Source organism: Vombatus ursinus, unplaced genomic scaffold, assembly GCF_900497805.2.
Source record: "Vombatus ursinus unplaced genomic scaffold, bare-nosed wombat genome assembly UNPS02014821.1, whole genome shotgun sequence".
NCBI lineage: Eukaryota > Metazoa > Chordata > Mammalia > Diprotodontia > Vombatidae > Vombatus > Vombatus ursinus.
The window spans coordinates 46,202,008-46,221,790 of NW_020954599.1; the positions used below are offsets into that span (position 1 = coordinate 46,202,008).

The 19,783-nt window shown below is 40.6% G+C and overlaps 1 protein-coding gene across 1 annotated transcript in view; it reads right to left on the bottom strand.

Annotated features, from left to right (window-relative positions):
* The window catches only part of GALNTL6 (polypeptide N-acetylgalactosaminyltransferase like 6), a 959,075-nt gene that overhangs the window by 21,967 nt on the left and 917,325 nt on the right, over window positions 1–19,783 (bottom strand). Inside the window, exon 10 of the mRNA XM_027837462.1 lies at window positions 6,192–6,308. Within this exon, the coding sequence (XP_027693263.1) occupies window positions 6,192–6,308 (117 nt within the window). The remainder of the gene's footprint in view (window positions 1–6,191; window positions 6,309–19,783) is intronic.

Genomic DNA, 19,783 nt, shown 5'->3' on the forward strand with positions numbered 1-19,783 from the left:
GGATTTGTAGTCAGAATCCAAAGCTTGGCTCTGTGCCTTATTACCTATGTGACTTTGAGAAAGTCATTTCCTTTCTTTGATTCTCATCTATACCATGAGGGAGTTGGCCTCCAAGTTCCTTTACAACTCTGGTCCCTATGATGCTCTGCCAGCAGCTAGAGCAGCATCTTTGGTCTGTATTGATTTTTGTCATGTTTCTACTCGTTTGGACAGCTCTATCACTGTATAGATTTTATCAAATAGCAGAGTTTCTATATTGTTGGCCAAGGCTTGTTGCTGCCAAAGTAGGGTAGGAGGCACGTCATTAATAGTGGGTAGCTTAGTTACAGCCAAGGCTGAGAATTTTCAAAAGTATTTCATGCTACCAAACTGTAGGAGAGAAGTGAAATAAGTGAGGAGCTTGGGAGGGTTTGGGAAACAGCAAATCCTTAAGGATGAGTAGGAGTGGAAGCCAGACACAGAGGTGGTCAGGATGGGAAGTAGCCCAACCAGACAATCAGGCAGTCAGTCAATAATAAGCTCATATTAAGCTCTTATGATGGGCATGGTGCTGAGCCTTGGGAATACAAATAAAGGCAAAAACACAGTCCTAACTTTCATGAAGCTAGCATTTTAATGGGGGAGACAGCATGTAAATGACTATTTATGCACAAGATAAATACCTTGTAAATGGAAAGTAATCTCAGCGGGAAGGCAGGTAGATGGCAAAACCAGGCAGGAAAATCTGGGAGCCAAATCCACAAAGATGAGAATCTTAGGGATGCTGGACCTACAGATATTTGGTCTCTATTTGACAAAGTACTAGGAAGAGCTACTCCTGTACTCGTACCAGATCTGGAATCCTGACACCGTCAAGGATTGGCAGCATGATGCTGTGGAAGGACCCCTGATGAAAAGATCTGGGCTTGAGTTCTGCCCCTGTTGCTATCTGTATAAGCTTAAATGAATGACTTCATGTCTTTGAGCCTTAGTTTCCTCAACTATAAAATGGAGATGAAAGGCAGTATGGCGCAGTGGATGAAGACACGGTCTCAGAGATCTGGGTTCAAGTCTTGCCCCTGAAACATACCCAATTTGTGACTCTGGGGAAAGTCACTTAGCTTCAACTCCCTAAGACTCAAAGTTGTAGATGAATTGCCCATCTTCATCGGTTGAAGGAGATTTTACTCCTACATTTCCCTTCTACTAACAAAATCACATATCTGGTCCAAGGGCGAACAGTGGGAATAACTATTTGGAGGGGCAGCCGGTGGTAGATAGAATGCCCAGCCTGGACATTCATGCCCATGCTGGGTCATGAAGAGTCAGACACAACTAAAAATGACTAAACAACAACAGTCTGTGTGTCTGAGGACCAGCCTGGCTGAACTGAGGGTGAATGGAAATCTGGCCACCAGGCAGGGGTTGAGTGGTCACAACAACTTAAGAAAACCACCTACCAAGGCATGGAGGGAAGTTTTTTTCAATCTTTTGTAATGATCTCTACAAAACCAGAGATCCTTTGAAGCTGGGGGACTTATATTTACTTCTAGACCATGGTGCCTTCACACCTCCCTCTCAAGATCACCCTCTTCCTCCTGCCCCACACCTAAAGCCTTGGACTCAGAGCTGGGAAGCACCTTGGGCTGCCATCAGTGAGCCTGGAGCCAGGCCTTTCTTTTTCTTCCATTTCCAAACAGTTACGCTCTCCCAGTCCTTTTCTAGCTGCCATCTAGCACCATCTTCCTTCTATTATCGAGCTCCTTGAGGGCAGGAACTACTCTGCTGGCTTACTTTCGTATCCACAAACCTACCAAAGTGTCAGGTACACAACAAGCATTTAATAAATTCTCTCTCCTCTTTCAAATGTATTTGAGGAGGCAGTTTGATATAGTAGAATGAACTCAGATTCTGGATTCTGAGGACCTGGGTTCAAATCCCACCAGTGAGCTTACCATTGACGTGACTTGAGGCAAATCACTTTATTCCTCTGGGCCTAATTTCCATATCTGAAAAAAATTAGGGCTCTGGACTAAAATGGTTTCCAATGGACCTTCCAGTTTGAAAACTATAATTGCTGTGACTCTTTTCTGGCACTTAAATGTAGTTCATAGCAGCCAAAGTGATATATTTTCCATTTATTAGAACAATTGTTTTGCTTGTTCATTCACTCAACGTGCATTTATTAAGCATTTACTATGTGCGAGGTGCTATACTAGGTGTTGAAGATACTAGAACCAAAAAAAATAAGTATAGGCCCTCCAAAAACTTGCTTTCTACTATGGGGATATGACTCATAAGCAGAGAAGTCATACATTTTCTAAACTATCCCATCTCTGTCTCATATTATCTGTGTGGCCTTGGGCAAGTAACTTAACCTCTCTGATCTCAGTTTTGCCATCTGTAAAGAGAGGGGGCTGAATGAGGTAGCCCCTGAGGTCCATTCCAGCTTCCCATAAGCCAGGTTTCTCTTTATCACGTCAAAGACAATTAGCCTATTCTAAAGTGACTCAATATAACATCAAACTTCGCCTCATTTTAAAAAAAATGAGACAAAGTTTTATCTACACAATTTCTGCAAAATAGTGACAGGAAGAAGCATTTGTCTGGATTTGCTATGATACCCATGTATAGATTTTTTTTGGGGGTGTGTGTGAGGTGAGACGTTGTCTTTCTTTTATGCACATAAAAAGACAGTCTTTACTTGCTTACTAGTTCATCTGACTTCTGTCTGACTTACTATGCAAATAATTCTTCAGTTTTGAATCAGACTTTTCAATAATGGATGTTAATTATTGGGATGGCATGGCAATGCATGTTTTATTTTATCAATGGAGGGAACTCTTGGTGTGCAATCTCCCTCTACCAAAGCAGATCAAGACTGGTTCTAAAATTTATAGTCTTGGAGAGCCCATGGAACTGAGGGATTAAGTGATTTTCCCAGGTCAGTATCCAGTATGTGTCAGAGGTAGGCTCAAACTTAGCTCTCCTGAGGTCCTCTATCCACTACATCAAACAGCACAACGATTCATTGCCATTTCATTAACACCAAGGATGTATGAAGTATCTTCATACTGTTTTGGAACATCCTAATGTACTAAATACAGTAAAGCTGGCAATGTGAAACATTTATTGCTTTAATCTTGTCAATTGGATTAAGAAATATTTATTTTTTTCTATGGAAAATGAATGTTTTCTTCAACTTTTCTTGAAATACCATGCCTAGTCCCCAGCAATTACAGCCTTCCCAGGGGCTACTTCCTCCTTATGCTGAATCTGATAATTTCATTGTTAGACTGAACCCATTTATCACAGTAAGTTGTCCTTTCACCATTTATGTTGACTTCAATTTATCTTGATATCAACATGGTCACTAAAGCTCTTGGGATGGGACAATGCCCAGCTTCCTTGTAGAAGCAGGTAGTGAATACAGAGTTATGTCCCTTTCATGGCGTCAGTGTTTTGCCAAGTATACATTAAAGAACAAGGATGGGCAAATTAGGCCAAGCATTCCTCTTCTCTATGCCTCCCACCTTATTACCAGGGTTCCTTAGGGGTCCTAAGTTTTATTTTGAGATCTAAGAGTACTTTGTGTGTCATTAGACTTTTGATTAAAAAAACAAATAGACAAAACAATAAAACTTTTCTTTTGGTCTCTAAAGGAACTTTTAAAAAATCTTAGCATGCTGATACTACAGCAAAGAACTAAATAGGTGAGGCTAGTAGAAAGAATTACAAATCTTCCTTTCTTTGCTAAAGCCTATCTAGCCCTTCACTACATATATGGTTCAATAGATATAATGAAGGACCCTCAAATCTCCACCATTCTCCTCAGAAGCATTTCGCCCTTTCTCTCTCAATTTTTTTTTGTTGTTATTTTTTCTTTTTTGGAAAGCACCCCTTCAGCTGTGAAAGGTCTTACATTCTTGTCCCTTGAATTAGAAAATCGAATAATCCCTGCTCTGACACTTCCTGTCTCATTTAGCAATTGAAATCCACATGTAAAAACACTAGGCTGCATTGGGCACAGGAGTGAATCTGGCCTTCAGTTCATTACAGCAAAATAAAACAGATTGTACTGTTTTAACCTCAGAATCAATTTACTGCGATCTGTATTTCAAATATGATTAATTATTTCCCTCCTGTCAGCCTAGCTTAATCTCCGAAAAGCTCCATCTTCTGAGTCTCTGGGGACTGGAAATGTCTGTGTTAAAAAGCCATTAACCTTTCTACTTCTTGGTTTACTCAAGTGGGTTTTTTCCTCCTGTCTGGTGCTGCCCTCTGCTGACACTCTATTGAACTGCAGACCGGCCAAAGAAAATAAAAAAAGGCAGAATGGTGGTGTTTGAATGGAATTTTAAAAGTTATTTCTACACAATTAACTTTGCCTGTACTTTGGATCCCAAAAAACAGTCTCTATCTCTACTCTCATCAAGTGAGTGGTATTTGTATGCGGAAGGTAATTGCTTCTGACTCTGGGGCCAAAGAGAACCAAATCCCAATTCCTCTTCTACAAGAAAGTCTTTCATATACTTGAAGACAGTTATGTACTGCCTGAGCTCTTTCTTTGCCAGACTAAATATCCTCAGTGCCAACAGCTGATACTTATGTGACCTGATCGACCAATACTTAACTCACTTTTGTAGTACCACAGTCGCATTAACCAGCTGCATTGGCTTTATATCACAGTACTACAACTACATTGACCAGGCCCTTACAAAAAAAACGTTGGAGATCAATTGGCTTATTCCTCAAACAGAGCAGGTGGGTAATATGTGCTGCCTTGAGAATGCCATGTCTGTCCTTTGAACTGCTCATCTTTAAGAGATGTTTGTACAATTACTTTCACCAAGAACTGATTTTTTTCAAAGTAACAATAAATAGGAATGAAATATTCTTCTTCTCCAGTTGTATGGCCTCAAGCTGTTGTCTTACCCAGCTGATCACTTAAATAAAATTTAAAGTTGGCTGTGACAGTTAGGGAAGGGGTCAGCCACTCCAGTAGGGTAAGAGAATTTAAAGAGAGAGTTTGTCATGCATCCCTTCCCTGTAGAAGAGCTGAGTATGTTGATTAGGGGCAGCTAACAAGGCCTTGGGAGAGGACTTTTCTGGGAAAAAAGGGTATTTTTCAGGTCGTGTTCCAGAAGTGAAACAGGACACTGTCCCAGATCAAACCTGAATTTATGGGATTATCTAAACCAGGAATTAATTGAGAGTCAAAAATTGGCTTGTATGAGTTCAGAGTAGTAACAATCCAGTGGAACATGATGGGGATGTGGCTAAAACCCCTCTCCCCCTAACATCCCCCCAACATTTCCTCCCCCCATAAAAGAATGCAAGTCACATGAGAGAGACTATCATCTCACTAATACCTGCTGTCCTTCTAACACTTCTTCCTGACCTTTTCTGGTTAATGTGAGTGCTCATAGAGTGGAGAATGAATTTCATTTTTTTTCTTTGCATTCTTTGTCCTCATAGGCCCTTTATGTATTTAATAAGTACTTGATGGGTTGAATTTGCATATGTTAGACTCATAGACTCATATCACACCAGAGACTTTTGTAAAAGCTATTAAAAAGCAAAACCAAAAATATAAAACCCTCAAAGTCTTATCTGGGTTTTGTTAACTAACCTGTAGGATCAGAACTAGAAAAGGGATAGAAATTTTGGTTATCATTACTGTAGAGCACCTTATACTTAAATTGTTTTATTATGAACTTAATCATCAAATATTTCAATCAGCAACCCCCATGACCTTTTTAAAGCACTTTTTCTTTTAAAGCACATATCCTTTTTAAAGCACTTTTACATATATTATCTCTAAGCCTCAATTTCCCCATTTGTAAGAAATGAAATGGTTAGACTAGATAACCTCAATGTTAGTTATTTTTATTGCCTTCTCCCCACTTCATATGAGGAAGCTAATACAGATAAATAAAGTGACCTGCCTAAAATAACAAAACTAGACATGTTTAAGGATTAAGATTCAGGTCTTCTGACTCCTTCCTTATATCAAGGCTTTTCCCACTATGCCTCAGTTACACTCCTCTCTGTCTCTCTGTCTCTGTTTCTGTCTCTCTGCGTCTCTCTCTGTCTCTCTCTCTGTCTCTGTCTCTCTGTCTCTGTTTCTCTCTTTCTCTCTGTCTCTCTCTCTCTCTCTCTCTCGTGTGTGTGTGTGTGTGTGTGTGTGTGTGTGTGTGTGTCTGAAGTACCTGTTCATGGGACCATGTCCTTTCAGAGCCATCCTTCACACAGATATCCAGCCTCAGCTCAGTCCCCGTGGCACCATGTTTGCTGTCTACACAGAGGTTGGCAGCCACATTCCGAATCTACAGAAATAAGAAGAGGTTGTTAGGCTTTGAGTGAGATGTGATGTGATAGATGGAAAATAAAAGGGAACAAAATAAATAATATGACCTAATAACAATTAGATTATATATTTGTTGTATAATCCAAATGATGATAAATAATGCATTTCCCCCATTAGATTATCTCCTTGAGGACAGGAGCTGTCTTTTGCCTTGTTTTGTAACTCCGCTTAACCAATACCTTGGCATGGAATGAATAAATGAATGATGTAGTATTTACAGAGTTGCTACAGTGCCACGTCAAGGTACCAGGCTGAGGTGTACTCATCTTTTCCCAACAAGCCCTAGGACTTAGCTTGATAGTGCCCCCTTCTGTTTTCTTTCTGCCACTGCCTCTCCTAGGTTCCTTCACCTTAGACTGCTGGAGAAATTTTTTTTTTCTTGTCCCAGTCTATCCTTTTGTCTCTTTACCTGCTCCTTAAAAATAGCACAACCCTCCATGTGGGTGTTTTCAAGAACTTTATTATCAAAAATTATAGGGACCTGTACGTCAAGTTAAAATAGTGAACAAAGGGAGACATCTTGAGGCTTTCCTGATTCTATATATAAACTAAGAGCCAGGCCTTGTTGTCTCTTTATTACTTTGCTTTTTCTTTATTTATCCTCCCTCTCTCCCCTTCTTCTCATTTTTGAAGTCATTGGGTGTTCTGTCTGGGTAATTTGCTGGGGCAAGCCCTATTATTTCCACCTGATGAATCTGGTTTGGCAAAGTTGATAGCTATTTCTGCCTTTTCAGAAACTGCTTCCCTAGCGTTTATGTATAGGGATGGGATCTCTCAGCCTATACCCCAGGAGTCTTTGTCCTGGACTTCAGGCCTTCAAGGTATTTATTGATGTCTTGCTTACTTTAGACTTTCTGGAGGCGGATTTACCAGTGCCCAATGTTGTTCGCATAGCTCCCTGGATGAAAAAAGTCTCATCTCTATCTGATGTCAGCATCTAAGACTTCTGGTACAGATATTCCCAAAAGGATAGGAAAAAGCTCAGGAGGTGTTATCAAGGACTCCATATGCTGGAGTGGGGACACCTTGTAAAACTCTCCACTATTTATTGCGCTCAAGACCTCAGGTAACTTACAGTATAGTGTGGTACATAAGACATTCCCAGGGTTGTTGTTGTTTGTCTTTTGTTCTCGAACAGGACCATGATATCAGGAAGGTGATGCCATGACTTGAAAGTGAATTGGATTTAAATGAGGGAGGGCTGTGCAAAGTCACCAGCCCCACTTTCTCCTCTGGAGCCATCTGGGTCCAGTGACAAGATATAGATCAGGATGACTGGAGATGTCCCCTCTCCTCCCTGGGACATGCACAACGAGGGGTGGGGGGACAAAGTAATACAGAGGAAGACATCGAGGACCCAGTAGACCCTCAGAGCTGCACTGCTTTGTCGTGTTGAGACAGCTTTCTCACTCTCTTCCCCTCCAATTTTCACTGCTCTGCAATGCAGTATGAGGTACCTGCCTAAACAACAGCTCAGAGCTGCTGGGTTTTTCTGCTTTTCTAAGTTACTTACAGAAAGCCACAGAGAGGGAAGAAGGTTGGTGTCCTCATTAGGGTTATTGGCAGCAGCTGCTGCCTTCCTGTGCCCACTGATAAATTGACTTGCTTCTCCACAGTAAGTATCATTCCTTTATAGTTTATTCTCTCTCCATTTCTGGTTGGGAATGGGGTTGACCCCATTTTTTTATGCATAACCTGTGGCTACTAAGCAGTGGACATATAAAAACTAATAAATTAATTAATAATGATTTTTTTTTTCATGTCCCAACATTTATTTTTCTCCAGTGACTCAAGCTTAGCTGCCCTCACTCCTACCATGCTGGTTACCATGGAAAGGCCTGACTCTCAAAGAAAGTGAGATGCAGACATTTATGAGTAGTACAAAAGGTCTTGGGGTGGTGTAATTTACTCTTTATTAACTGGGGAGTGGGAATAGGAGTGGAAAAGAGATGTAGGAAAGTTATTTCACCTTTTACCTATATAGTATACTCAGTTTGACTTTATAAGTCACAGAGTGAAATTGTATCAACCATCAGATAGTAAAACAGGGTGGGTAAAAGTCATAGTTAGTGGAGGGAATCTGGTAACTAAGTGGATTTAGGTCAAGATTATAGAATAAGCTGTAAGGTGCCTTCATATATACAGCCCCTTCATATATACAGATGAGGAAATTAAAACCTCCAAGAAACCAAGTAAGTAAGATCGCAAAGATAGCAAATGGCCAAAGCTAAGATTTGAACTTGTGATAGCTGATTCCAAATTCAATATTCTTTCCACAATACCATGATCCCATTCCTATACAGCTGTTCCTAAGGACTTTGTCCCAGGCTAATGGGGGATATTGGCAGTGAGGTGGTGCAGTAGATGGTACAGTGCTGGGCCTGGAGTCAGGAAGACTCATCTTCAAATCTGGCCTCAGACACTTACTAGCTGTGTGACTCTGGGCACATCCCTTAAGCCCTGTTTGCCTCAGTTTCCTCATCTGTAAAATGAGCTGGAGAAGAAAATGGCAAATTATTCCAGTATCTCTGCCAAGAAAACCCCAAATAGGGTCACAAACAGTTAAACATGACTGAAAATGACAGAACAACAACAACAATAGAGGATTATGGAACAGCTCAGTATATGGAGAAGTTCCCCCTCCCCATCTTTCTGCTGCATTTTGCCCCATTCAAGGATGCTAGTTTTGACTCTTAGCAGCCTGGGAATCTTGGTAAAATTGGGGAGTTAGTTGGCTCTTTGGGCTCCTGACACCTGCTCCTCCTCTCTACCACTCCTAATACTCAAAGAACCAGGTGACAACCCTGCTAAGTAATTTGGGAAGCCAGTTTTGTAAAAAAAAAAAAAAATTAAATGAAGCCAAATTAACACGTCAGGACAGAAATGATCTGGTGAGATGGGAATAGAAATACCTGGAAGGTCAAAAGTTGATTTTGTTGTCTTGCTCCTGAGGTGGGCATGAATCCTGGGCATATCTCTTACAGAATTTGGAATCATATTTTTTTATAGCTGTCAGTAATCTAAGAGATGATTGTACCCAGAGTGCAGGGCTCAGTTTTGGAAACTAACAGTTATGCTAGTCTGCACACTTCTTTATCAAGAAGCAAGAGTCAGTTTCTACCGAAAGAGCCTTATGAGTCTCTCTGAGACCCTCACCTCTCATTCACTTGGTAACCTTATGGCCACTTAGCCATGAGAAGTCTGACTTCTCATTTTCCAGACAAGCAGATATGCTGTTCCAACAGCAGAGACACTTCTTGGAGAAGGACACTGTGCAAGAGAGAATAGCATGAAGTCTCAGTGACAACAAGGGGTATCGCCCCCTTGGGCTGGATTTTGTTGGTAAATGTTGGGAGCTCAATCAGTCTGTGGCAAAGATGGAAAACCCATTTACCAATCTGTCTCGAGAAACTGGATTTATGTCACTTCCTGCGCACAGCTCCTGCTTGCTTGCCCAAATGGCACCTGTTCAGACAATAGGCTGTATGCCCCTGAAGGGTGTCATTGCCTACATCTGTGTAAATGCCAGCCAATGTTTGCGCCACTGGAGAAATGCAGGCTGACCAAAGTTAGAACAGGTGGGCGAAGTGGAATGCAAAGGGAGCAGAAAATAGTACCAAGGCCAGTGCTTCTTTAATCCCCTCCCATGGGTGGGGGGGGGAAAGGAGCTGTCATTAGAATTTATACTTGCTAATTTAATTTGCATAATAATAGCAATAGTGAGACAGCATGGGGGTAGTGGATAGAGAGCTAGGGAGATCTGGTTTCAAGTTCTGCCTATAAACCATAAGTTGCTTCACCTCTTAATTCTATTGAAAAATTCTATTGAATTTTTTATGACTATAAATTTAAGACAAAGTGGCTGTATGCACTTGTAGAAGGAGTTAACTAATGAATTATAGGTGCTGGCTCTATCCTTAATAACAAAAACAATGAAATTTATATAGGCTTGAAGGTTTGCAAATTGCTATCTATATGTGTGTATGTGTATATGTATATATGTAGATAGATAGCACATATACATATGTAGCATACACAATATAGTATATAATAGATATAACAGCACATATGGTGTAGCATGTATATATATATATATAATATCTCATTTGAGCCCTACCACAACTCTATGAGGTAGATTCTACTTGTCACTTCATAGTTGAGGAAACTGAAGATGAGAGAGGTTAAGTGACTTTCTTATAGTAACAGTTAATAATCACAACAGGTAAGATTTGAACCCAGGCCTTCTTGACTTTGGATCCAGTACTACATACTATGTGTGAAAGTTGCCTTTCACACATAAACATACTGTACAGTGGCCACCATAGATCTGGAGATTTTTGCAAATTAACTAATTTTTTTTTGATTCAAAAACTGATAGCTTGGAGTCAGGAAGACTCATCTGCCTGAGCTCAAATCTGGCCTCAGACATTTACTGACTGAGGGACCCCGGGCAAGTCACTTAACCCTGATTGCCTCAGTTTTATCATCTGTAAAATGCCATCAGTTTTGTCAAGCCTATATCACGGAGAAGGAAATGGCAAACCACTGCAGTATCTTTGCCAAGAAAATGTCAAATGGGGTCATGAGGAGTCAAACACGACTGAACAAAAACAAATGCACATATTGATCTGGAAAACCATGTATTAACACAATCTATGTTTTATTATATTTTAATTTGTTTTGCTAAATGTTTCCCAATTACATTTTAATCTGGTTCAGGCTGCACTTGAGAATGTTGTGGACTGCATGTGTTGGCCGTGTGTTTGACATCTCTCATTTAGTTCAACCTTATCTTTTTCCAGATGAGGAAACTGAGACCCAGGGAAGTTCAATGATTTGCCCAAGATCATACAGGTAATAAATTGGAGGTGAGATGTAAAATAGAGTCATGTAACTCCACAGCCAGGCTCCTCTTTCCACTCTACAACAGTGACTATAAATGCTTAGGACTAGAAAGCAAGCATTGTTGCAATGGGCAGGGACCTGTTATAATAGTAATAGTCCATGTTTATACATAACACTTTGCTATTAACAAAACATTTTCCTGATAATGATTCTGATGTATGCTAGTCCCCAAATGAGAAAATTGAAGATTCTTGCCTAGCATTACACTTCTAGTAGGAATCAGAACTGGGATGCAGATCCAGGTTTTATGATATATAGACCAAATCTTTCTACTCACTGCGCCATGCTCCCCCCTGCTTTAGTATTGGACCTTTTAGAGGGGGAAGGAGCTGAACTGATCCATCATTCCTTTACAGATAACTCCTACCTATCTATCTATCCATCCACATATCTATCTTCTATCTATCTATCTAGCCCTAGTCTCTTTCCTGTACTTCAGTCCTGAATCACCAAGTACTTATTGGACATTTCAAAATGGAAACATTTCAAACTCAACATCATCAAAATGGAATTTCTCATCTTTTCCTTTATAGAAATGTCCCATTCCTGTTGAGGGCACAAATCTAGAGTCTCAGATTTGTATCCTTGATGTTATTTTCAATTTCTCACTCTCTTAATTACCAACTCTTGCTGTTTCTATCTCTACATCTCTTATATTTGCTCCTTTTTCTCTGCTCACATTAACACCCTCATTAGTTCAGGATCTGGTTACCTTTCACTTACTATCACAATAATCTCCTAATTGGTTTCCCTGCTTCAGCTCTCTCCACGTTCCGTCCACATTCCGCACAATTGTCAAAGGGATTTTTCATAAGTATAAATCTGACCATATTACTTCCCTCTTCAATAAGCTTCAGTGGCTCCCTATTGCACCAGAAGAAAATGTAAATTCCTCTGCTTGGCTTTAAAGCTATTCACAACTTGGCTCCAACTTTTTTTTTCCCAGTGTTGTATGACTTCCCTTCCCACACACACTATGATCTAGTCAAACTGTCCTTTTCATTCCTCATACATGGTATTCTATCTCTCTTTTTCATGCTGTACTGGCTGTCCCCATGCCTGAAATACATTCCCTTCACATTCCACCTCAAAGAATGCCTACTTCCTTCAATACACAGTTCAAACACAACCTTTTCCTTGGGTCCTTTCCTAATGCTTTCAACTGCTAGTGCCCTCCCTCCCTATTTTATATTTAATTACCTCATGTATTTTTTTGTATTTATTTCGTGTATATTTATTCTCTATATATTTATATTATCTGCATGCTATCTCCATGGATAGAAAATAAGTTTCTTGAGGTCAGAGGTTGTTTTCTTTTTTTTCCTTTTTCTTTTTCTGTATCTCCCAGCACCTAATATAGTGCCTGGCACATAATAGATACTTATTCAATGTTTGTTGATAAATTTATTGGCACCTGATGAAGAGCTCTGATATTGGAAAGAGAAAAGGTCATGGTAAGGGTCATAGGGTCTTAGGTGTAGAGCTAGAAGAGACCACAGTGGTCACTGATTTCAACTCCATAATTTTAAAGATGAGGAAACTGAGGCAAGGAGAGGTTAGATGACTGATTGATTGAAGATAGGGAGATCTAGAATAAAAAAAAAAAGGAAAAAAGAAAAAACCTAATAAATGAAGGCAATGGTGAAGCTACCCAGATTGGTTGGGACAATGTGTCTCCATTTTAACAGCACGAATGGAGGAAATCGAATGGCCTATTTGTGCAGGTGGAGATGAATGGCTGACACACTCCATGAGGTTCCCAAAGGAAAGATTCATGAAGTTATTTCCCCAGATAAAGCCAAACCAGATCTTTGCAAAACATCTCTAATACTCTAATTCATGCCTTAGCATTTAATATTGCTGTCTTTCCCCCACCCCCTCCATAGAGTGCTATGTGATCATACAAATATTCTTAAAGATGGTTGGATGTATGCATGAATCTCAGATCTGTTCCATTTCTAGTTCAAGGCTACAAAGGCAACATCATCTTTAAAAGCCAAGGACCATTGCAGCAGGCTTAGAAAATAAAGTAACTCCTTAGCTCTTGAAAAACCACTCAGAGCAACACGTTTTGCCTTAATAAAAAACTTTTTCCTTCAAAATCAGGTCAAGTAGTTGAAGGGTGGCAGCTTTAAAAGCCTGTCTTTCATGAAAGCGCGAAGCTCCCAGGTAATACTTGGAACCTTCGGCTAATGAAGATTTTCAGTTGTAAGAAGCTACTTACTATAAGTTAGAGAATCATAGCCTAGAAGGGACTCTAACAAGGACTCAGCTAGCTCTGGGCAGAATTGTGCCTACATTACCTGGAAACATGATAATTTATGGGGTTTTTTTTCAATGTTTCTGGAAAATCCAATGAAATAGTAGTGACCTAATCGAGTGTTTTATAAATTCTGTAGGATGGTCACCAGTTGGTACTTTATTAAAAAAAAAAAGTAGAGTGTGCCACTTGCTTATTGTAAACTTAGTTCTCTCTTGCTTATGCTCAAATTAAGCTCTGGGGCTTGAGAGAAGCTGGGACTAGATCCTTCTGACTGAACGTAACTCTCAGGCCAATGTGGAGGTTCCCTTGAACCAATGCTACATCCTTATGCAATATCCTTTCCATCTCTGCCACGTACGCCAGGCAATAAAACTATTCTAAAGAGGCTAAGGACCAGCTTGTTGTAGCTTCCTGATTGCCCACAGCATGAAAAACTCAGGGCCCAAGCAGTTGATGCTTCTGTAGCCACGCTAGTTAAGTCTGCTCTTCTGAGTGGAGGCAAAGGGAGCTACTTCCACTTGAACCAATGATATCCTTGTTGAATATCCTTCACATTCTATGGTTAAGTAAACTTTTGTTAAATGAGTTCCTCATTTCGGTTCCAATTTTGAGCCAGAACTATTGGAACGACCTGAGTCAGGCCAGGCCCCAAATAATACGTAACATAGTGAGAACGAGGGAAAACTGATGCTCCGTTGGTATGCATGGCATGCCAAGAAGTGTCATGGAAGGCTCCCAGCATGTTGCTTGGACGTCCTGTGGAAGATTTGTGGAAGGACATGGAGGAGAGGTATACGAGATGAGAACTGTGATCTTCACCTTTGGATGGAGTACCTCTTTGATGAGATCCTATCAAAGTAAGTCAGGATATGAATCTTCTGAAACATCACATGTCAGGCCACTAAATTATATAGCCAAACTATTTTCATTTTAAGGAACATGGAATAAAACTATGGTTTCATTGTTATAGGGAACTTGCAAATGAGGAAACTTCCTCTATCACTGCAGCTCAGCACCTCCTGGTCTTAAGATACTTGTCCAGAACAGAGGTGTCAAACATGCCTGAATCAGATTAAAATGTATTGGGGAAATATTTAATACAAAAAAATACAGTAAAGTATAAGGACCATCACATTCAAAAACCCAGTCAATATGCTTTGTCTATGGAGTAGTGGCCTCTGTTTCTATTTGAGTTTGACACCGCTGGTCTCCATCACTGACAGGTTTAAGTGACCTGCTCAGTGACACCAAACCACTATTGTGTCAGAGGCAAGACTTCAACCTAGGTCTTCTGTGCTCAGTCATTGTCAGTTGTATCTGACCCTTTGTGACCCCATTTGGGGTTTTTTTGGTAAAGGTGATGGAGTAGTTTACTATTTCCTTCTCCAGCTCATTTTACAGATGAGGAGACTGAGGCAAACAGGGTTAAGTGCTTTGCCCAAGATCATATAGCTAGTAAGCGTCTGAGGCCAGGTTTAAACCCAGGAAGAAGAGTCTTCCTGGTTCCAGTCTTCGCCACCTAGCTGCCCCTTCCTCTTAAGCTATTTGGCATCTATTTGATTTCATAGTTGTTAAAACATGTGTTGGTATAGGTCAGGTCTGCACATCTTGTGGCACACCAAAGGATTTCGGGCAGCCCATGAAAAAGGTAGAGGAAAACATTCTCTCCATTTTTTGTGGGCTACCTAAGATCCTTTGGTGTGCCTTCGGGGCATTTACAGACCCATAAGCCGAAGGCTGTGCAGGCCTGGTATGGGTAAAACAGGTTATTTGTTCAAGATTACCAAGGCAGAGTATTAAGGAACAAGAATATGTGAACTCTGGATGCCAGGCCTCAGCTCCCAGAGCTGTTCCCTGGAGGAAGATGTGTTGCTTACACTTAACAGAGCAAGTTGATGAATATTTTCCAGAAGATAATGTGTTGTTTTCAATCATGGAGGGTAGCAACCCTGCCCTCCAGTAGGTCATGTTGAGGTGTTAATGGTGTAACCATTAATTCTTTTGGCATCCCTGAACCTTAGTCTTTACTCGCCTTTTAATTTGAGCAGATCTCTTGCCCTCCTCCATCTCACGTTCCTTTACTTTGAATAGAGTTAATTTGTACCCAGGCAGGTCTCAAGGTCTTAGAGGAGGGATGCTTTTGAGAATAAGTTTGTTTGTTTGGCTGGTTGTGTTGAGACTCATGAAAGAGGAATACCAGGGAAAGGTCAAATGTTATCATCATTTCCTAGAGAGAGGCAGATCAGTTTTCTTCCTAAACAAGAGTCTAATAAAAAAGTAGGTCAATGTTAGCCTATCTTAATGAGTGACTGGACTCTGGGTGCTGAGATGTGTGGGTGTGCAGCTTGGGCAGTCAGCCCAGGCAGGATCAGGTGGAAGGCCTTGATTGTCAGAAAGGCCACGAGACATACGAACAGATCCTTTCAGTTTCATCATTTCTAGGGGGACAGAAAGTTGGGTTCTATTTTTAATGATGACCCATAATATCACCTTGGGAAAGAGACAACCTTTTTGTGCTTCCATTTCTGAATTGACTGAATGAGAACAAATGTTCTTACTGACATCAAAGAGGCTTCTCTGACCACTGATCTCCTCAGATGAAAGCTATTTCAAAGTAATTTATTGGAGCTGCTCCCACCCCCCACTCCCCACCTTCCACCTTCCCTCCCTTTTTGTGGTTAACATCCATTTGTGGTTACTATGCTAAATCCATATGCTGTCTTCCTTTAGGCTCAAAGCCCTTTTCCATCCAATAATTTCCTTGGGGAAATCCCTTTTCCAAGTGCTGAACTGCCCGCTTTCTCTCCTCCCTTCTCCCTGGAATAAGTGCAGGTAATAATCATGTCTAGCTGAATTTCCAATGAAGGTTTTATGAGACCTGTGTGGCCATAGAGACATATGACATTAGAGACCATCAAGTCCAACTACCTTAATTTGTAGATGACAAAACTGAGGCCTAGAGAGATTAAATGATCTTCCCAAGGTCATGTAGGCAACAAATAACTGGGCTGGGATTTGAACTGAGATCCAAATTGAACCCTCTTTCCACTGAACCCCCTACCTTTCCCTGGCTGTATCTTATATTTGTATGTTTAAAATGTCCAGTTTTCTCAGGGACATGTGACATTTTCTCCAGTCCTCACCATCTCTCATACTTCTCTAACATAGGGATTAGGCTCAAGAGATGAAGCAACTTTAGTTGTCTCTGAACCAAGACACCAAGAAACTTAAGGAAGTAACAACCCACTGAACTAATATCAGAGAGGGCTAATGTGGTCACTCAGCGACCCTTCCCCCACAAGCCACCGTTCTCTTGCAGGGCTACACAAACTAATCTTGCAATAGAACTCAACTCTGCCCCACCCTCTCTCCATGCAAATGAAAACCAAAAGACAGAGAAGGCAGTGTGATCGTGCTCTGCTGTAGAGTGGAGGAACAAAGGGAACTGGGGCAGTATGTCAGCATGTGTGTAGCTCCACCAAGCCTGAAGCAAAGGGGACTGGCATCCAGCTATGGCTGTCCCCCCTAGAAGTCACTTGGGGCAAAGGCCAAGGTTAATGAAATGTGAAGTGCCCACTGTGGGAGGATGTTGAGACAACACTGAAGTCCTGTTCCCAAGGAAACTATCATCAAAGAAGGAGTCAGAAAATGAACTATAGGTGAATACAAAGACAAGAAAATTGAAAATGCCAAAGATCTCCACAGGGATAAAACTCAGTTTAAGACTTTGAGCATGAGCAGATATACCAACAGGGAAACTAATTGATAACAGAAGAGAATATGCCTTCCATATTGTCTAAACAAGTCTATGAATACATATTGCAACACCAAAGAAAACAAATTAATACCTGATGAGGTAGAGGTCACCGTAGATCCTTAAGAGAACATAGAACCACAGCATGATGTTCTCCAGTGATTTAAGAAAGAAATAAGAATTGTGAAAGCAGAATCTATGGCTTACGCAGAAGAAATAACTGATAGAATAGAAAAAACTTGAATCCACTAGGGCAAACTTCACCAAAGAAACAGAAGAGAGACTATATCAGTTCTCTAATGTCCTCATTAAAAGCTTATAAACCTGACTTTTTATCTTAAACATGTATAAGAAGGGTGATTTATCACAGCACCTAGGAAACCATTCATTAGGTCCACCTCATTTCAAAGAAGGGGAAATGAAGTCCCAGAGAAAAGTGCATCATCATCTGCTGTTTTTATGGTTGTAGGAAAAATGGCCTCAGAATTAACCTCCGGCTGATAACAGATTGGGTTTGCCAGAAGTCACATAGGGACTGAACTATAGATAGCAATTCTGGTACCTGGGGCAAGATTTACAAAACATATGCAGAACATGCAGCATAAGTGGATTTGACTTCAAATCCTGCCTCTGGAAGTTTCTACCTGTGTGACCCTGGGTAAGTCACTTCACCTTCTGGGATCTTAGTTTGTAAAATAAGGAGAGTGGATTAAAAAAGGCTTCTCAAGTTGCCTTCAGCTCTAGATTCATGATCCTAAGATCCTTTGAGCCAAATACACTTTTTTAAGACAAATTCAGTTGGGGGTAAACTGCTAATGGGCAAGGAGATACCCTGGGAAATTGCCTCTTTATGGAAGACAGAAACTCTGAGACACTGCGGATTTCTTTTGGGAAGATAGCTGTAAGTTTGGGGAATGTTGATGATGGTGCCTGGCCAGGAATGAACTCAAACTGGGTGAGACCACTGAGGTAAAGGTGGAAAAGGAGAATATCACCTAGCTATTTCCTGTTTTAACTGCATATATATATATATAGATATATAGATATGTATGTATGCATATATATATTTGCCAACTGAGGTGCTAAACTCAATTGTTTCTGTGCTTTTGAAGTGTAAATATTGTCAAGATCCTCTAAATTTTGATGTCCTGATCAAAGTTCCGCTCACCCTACTTTGGTTGTGGTTCTGCATAAAAGATCAGAATTCCTGACTCTAAGAACTACTAGTAGTTTACTGATGATGAGGTCTGTTATTTTCATCTCTCTGTGTCTGTTTTTCTCAGATCAATTCTACCATAGGTTTATCTACCCCTTGTCCAGTGTCATTCTCTCTCTGTATTTCCGTATCTCTTCTTTTTTTTAAGTATTTTTTTCTCAATTACATGTAAAAAGTCTAAACATTCATTTAAAAAAAAATTGAATTCCAAATTCTCTCTCTCCCTCCCCTCTCCCCTTCTTGAGAAGGTAAGCAATTTAATATAGTTTATACATGTGCAGTCATTTCCATATCTTTTCTCAAGGAACCAAAGACATTTTCAACCCTTTACTGTGGTTAAGCTTTTCTGGTTGTATTCCATCAATTTGCCAATGATCTGGGCAGCTCAAATAGTTGCTTAAGGCATTGGAACAGAGGCAGTAACACAGTGTTTGAAATTCTGCAAGCAATTTCATGATTTTTTTGGAAGAAATGAAGAAAGAAAGCAGGGGTGTTTGAAAAGTGGGGAAGGTCTCATTCCTCTGCTCAATTTACCTCAGGGGCAAAAATAGGAATGGATTTGAACTCTTCACCCTCATTCTCACATTCAGGTAGTGATGGTGCTTTCAGCATTGTTGAAACAAATGTTTGCTTGCAATTTATTACCCTGAGTTTTCCTGTTTTAGAATGGAATGCACAGTCTAATAGAATCGATGCAGGACTCTCAGGGGGCTGCATCTCCAAAGTCAGCCTGGGATGGATTGGGGGCTGGCTTCCCTTGCCCCAGGCTACCTGTCTGCAGGATCAGCAACCCATGTATGGCAGCTTCCAGCAGAGGGGACAGATTTTTCACTCCTGTTCTCCAGTAGGGCAGAATTTCAGGTAAGATTTCTCATTGAGGTAGAGGATGTGCTAAGATTGTCCTTCTTATTTACCCTGAAGGTATGTTCCCTCCATATATTTATGGATTTAGAGTTAATCCACCAGCTGCTTAGCATATCTCGGGTCTTTGTGGGTTGCCAAGGGCTATTCTCTCTAGCCCTAGGTCTGGTCATGAATATCACTGGTACGTTGTGTTAACTCCATGCTAGGCAGTTTTGTGCAGGAGAACAAACCTTGGTCTTAAAGTCATAGACTTATGGAAGAGACTTTGTAAATAATCTGGTCCAACTCTTTCATTTTTCAGATGGCAAGGGTGAGGTCTAGGTCTAGGAAAAGAAGCGATTATGCTCAACCTTACATCATCAAATTCAGAGCTGAGATTTGAACCCAGGGCGTCTTCAAATCACTTGACTTTCTCCTTTATCATACTGAATC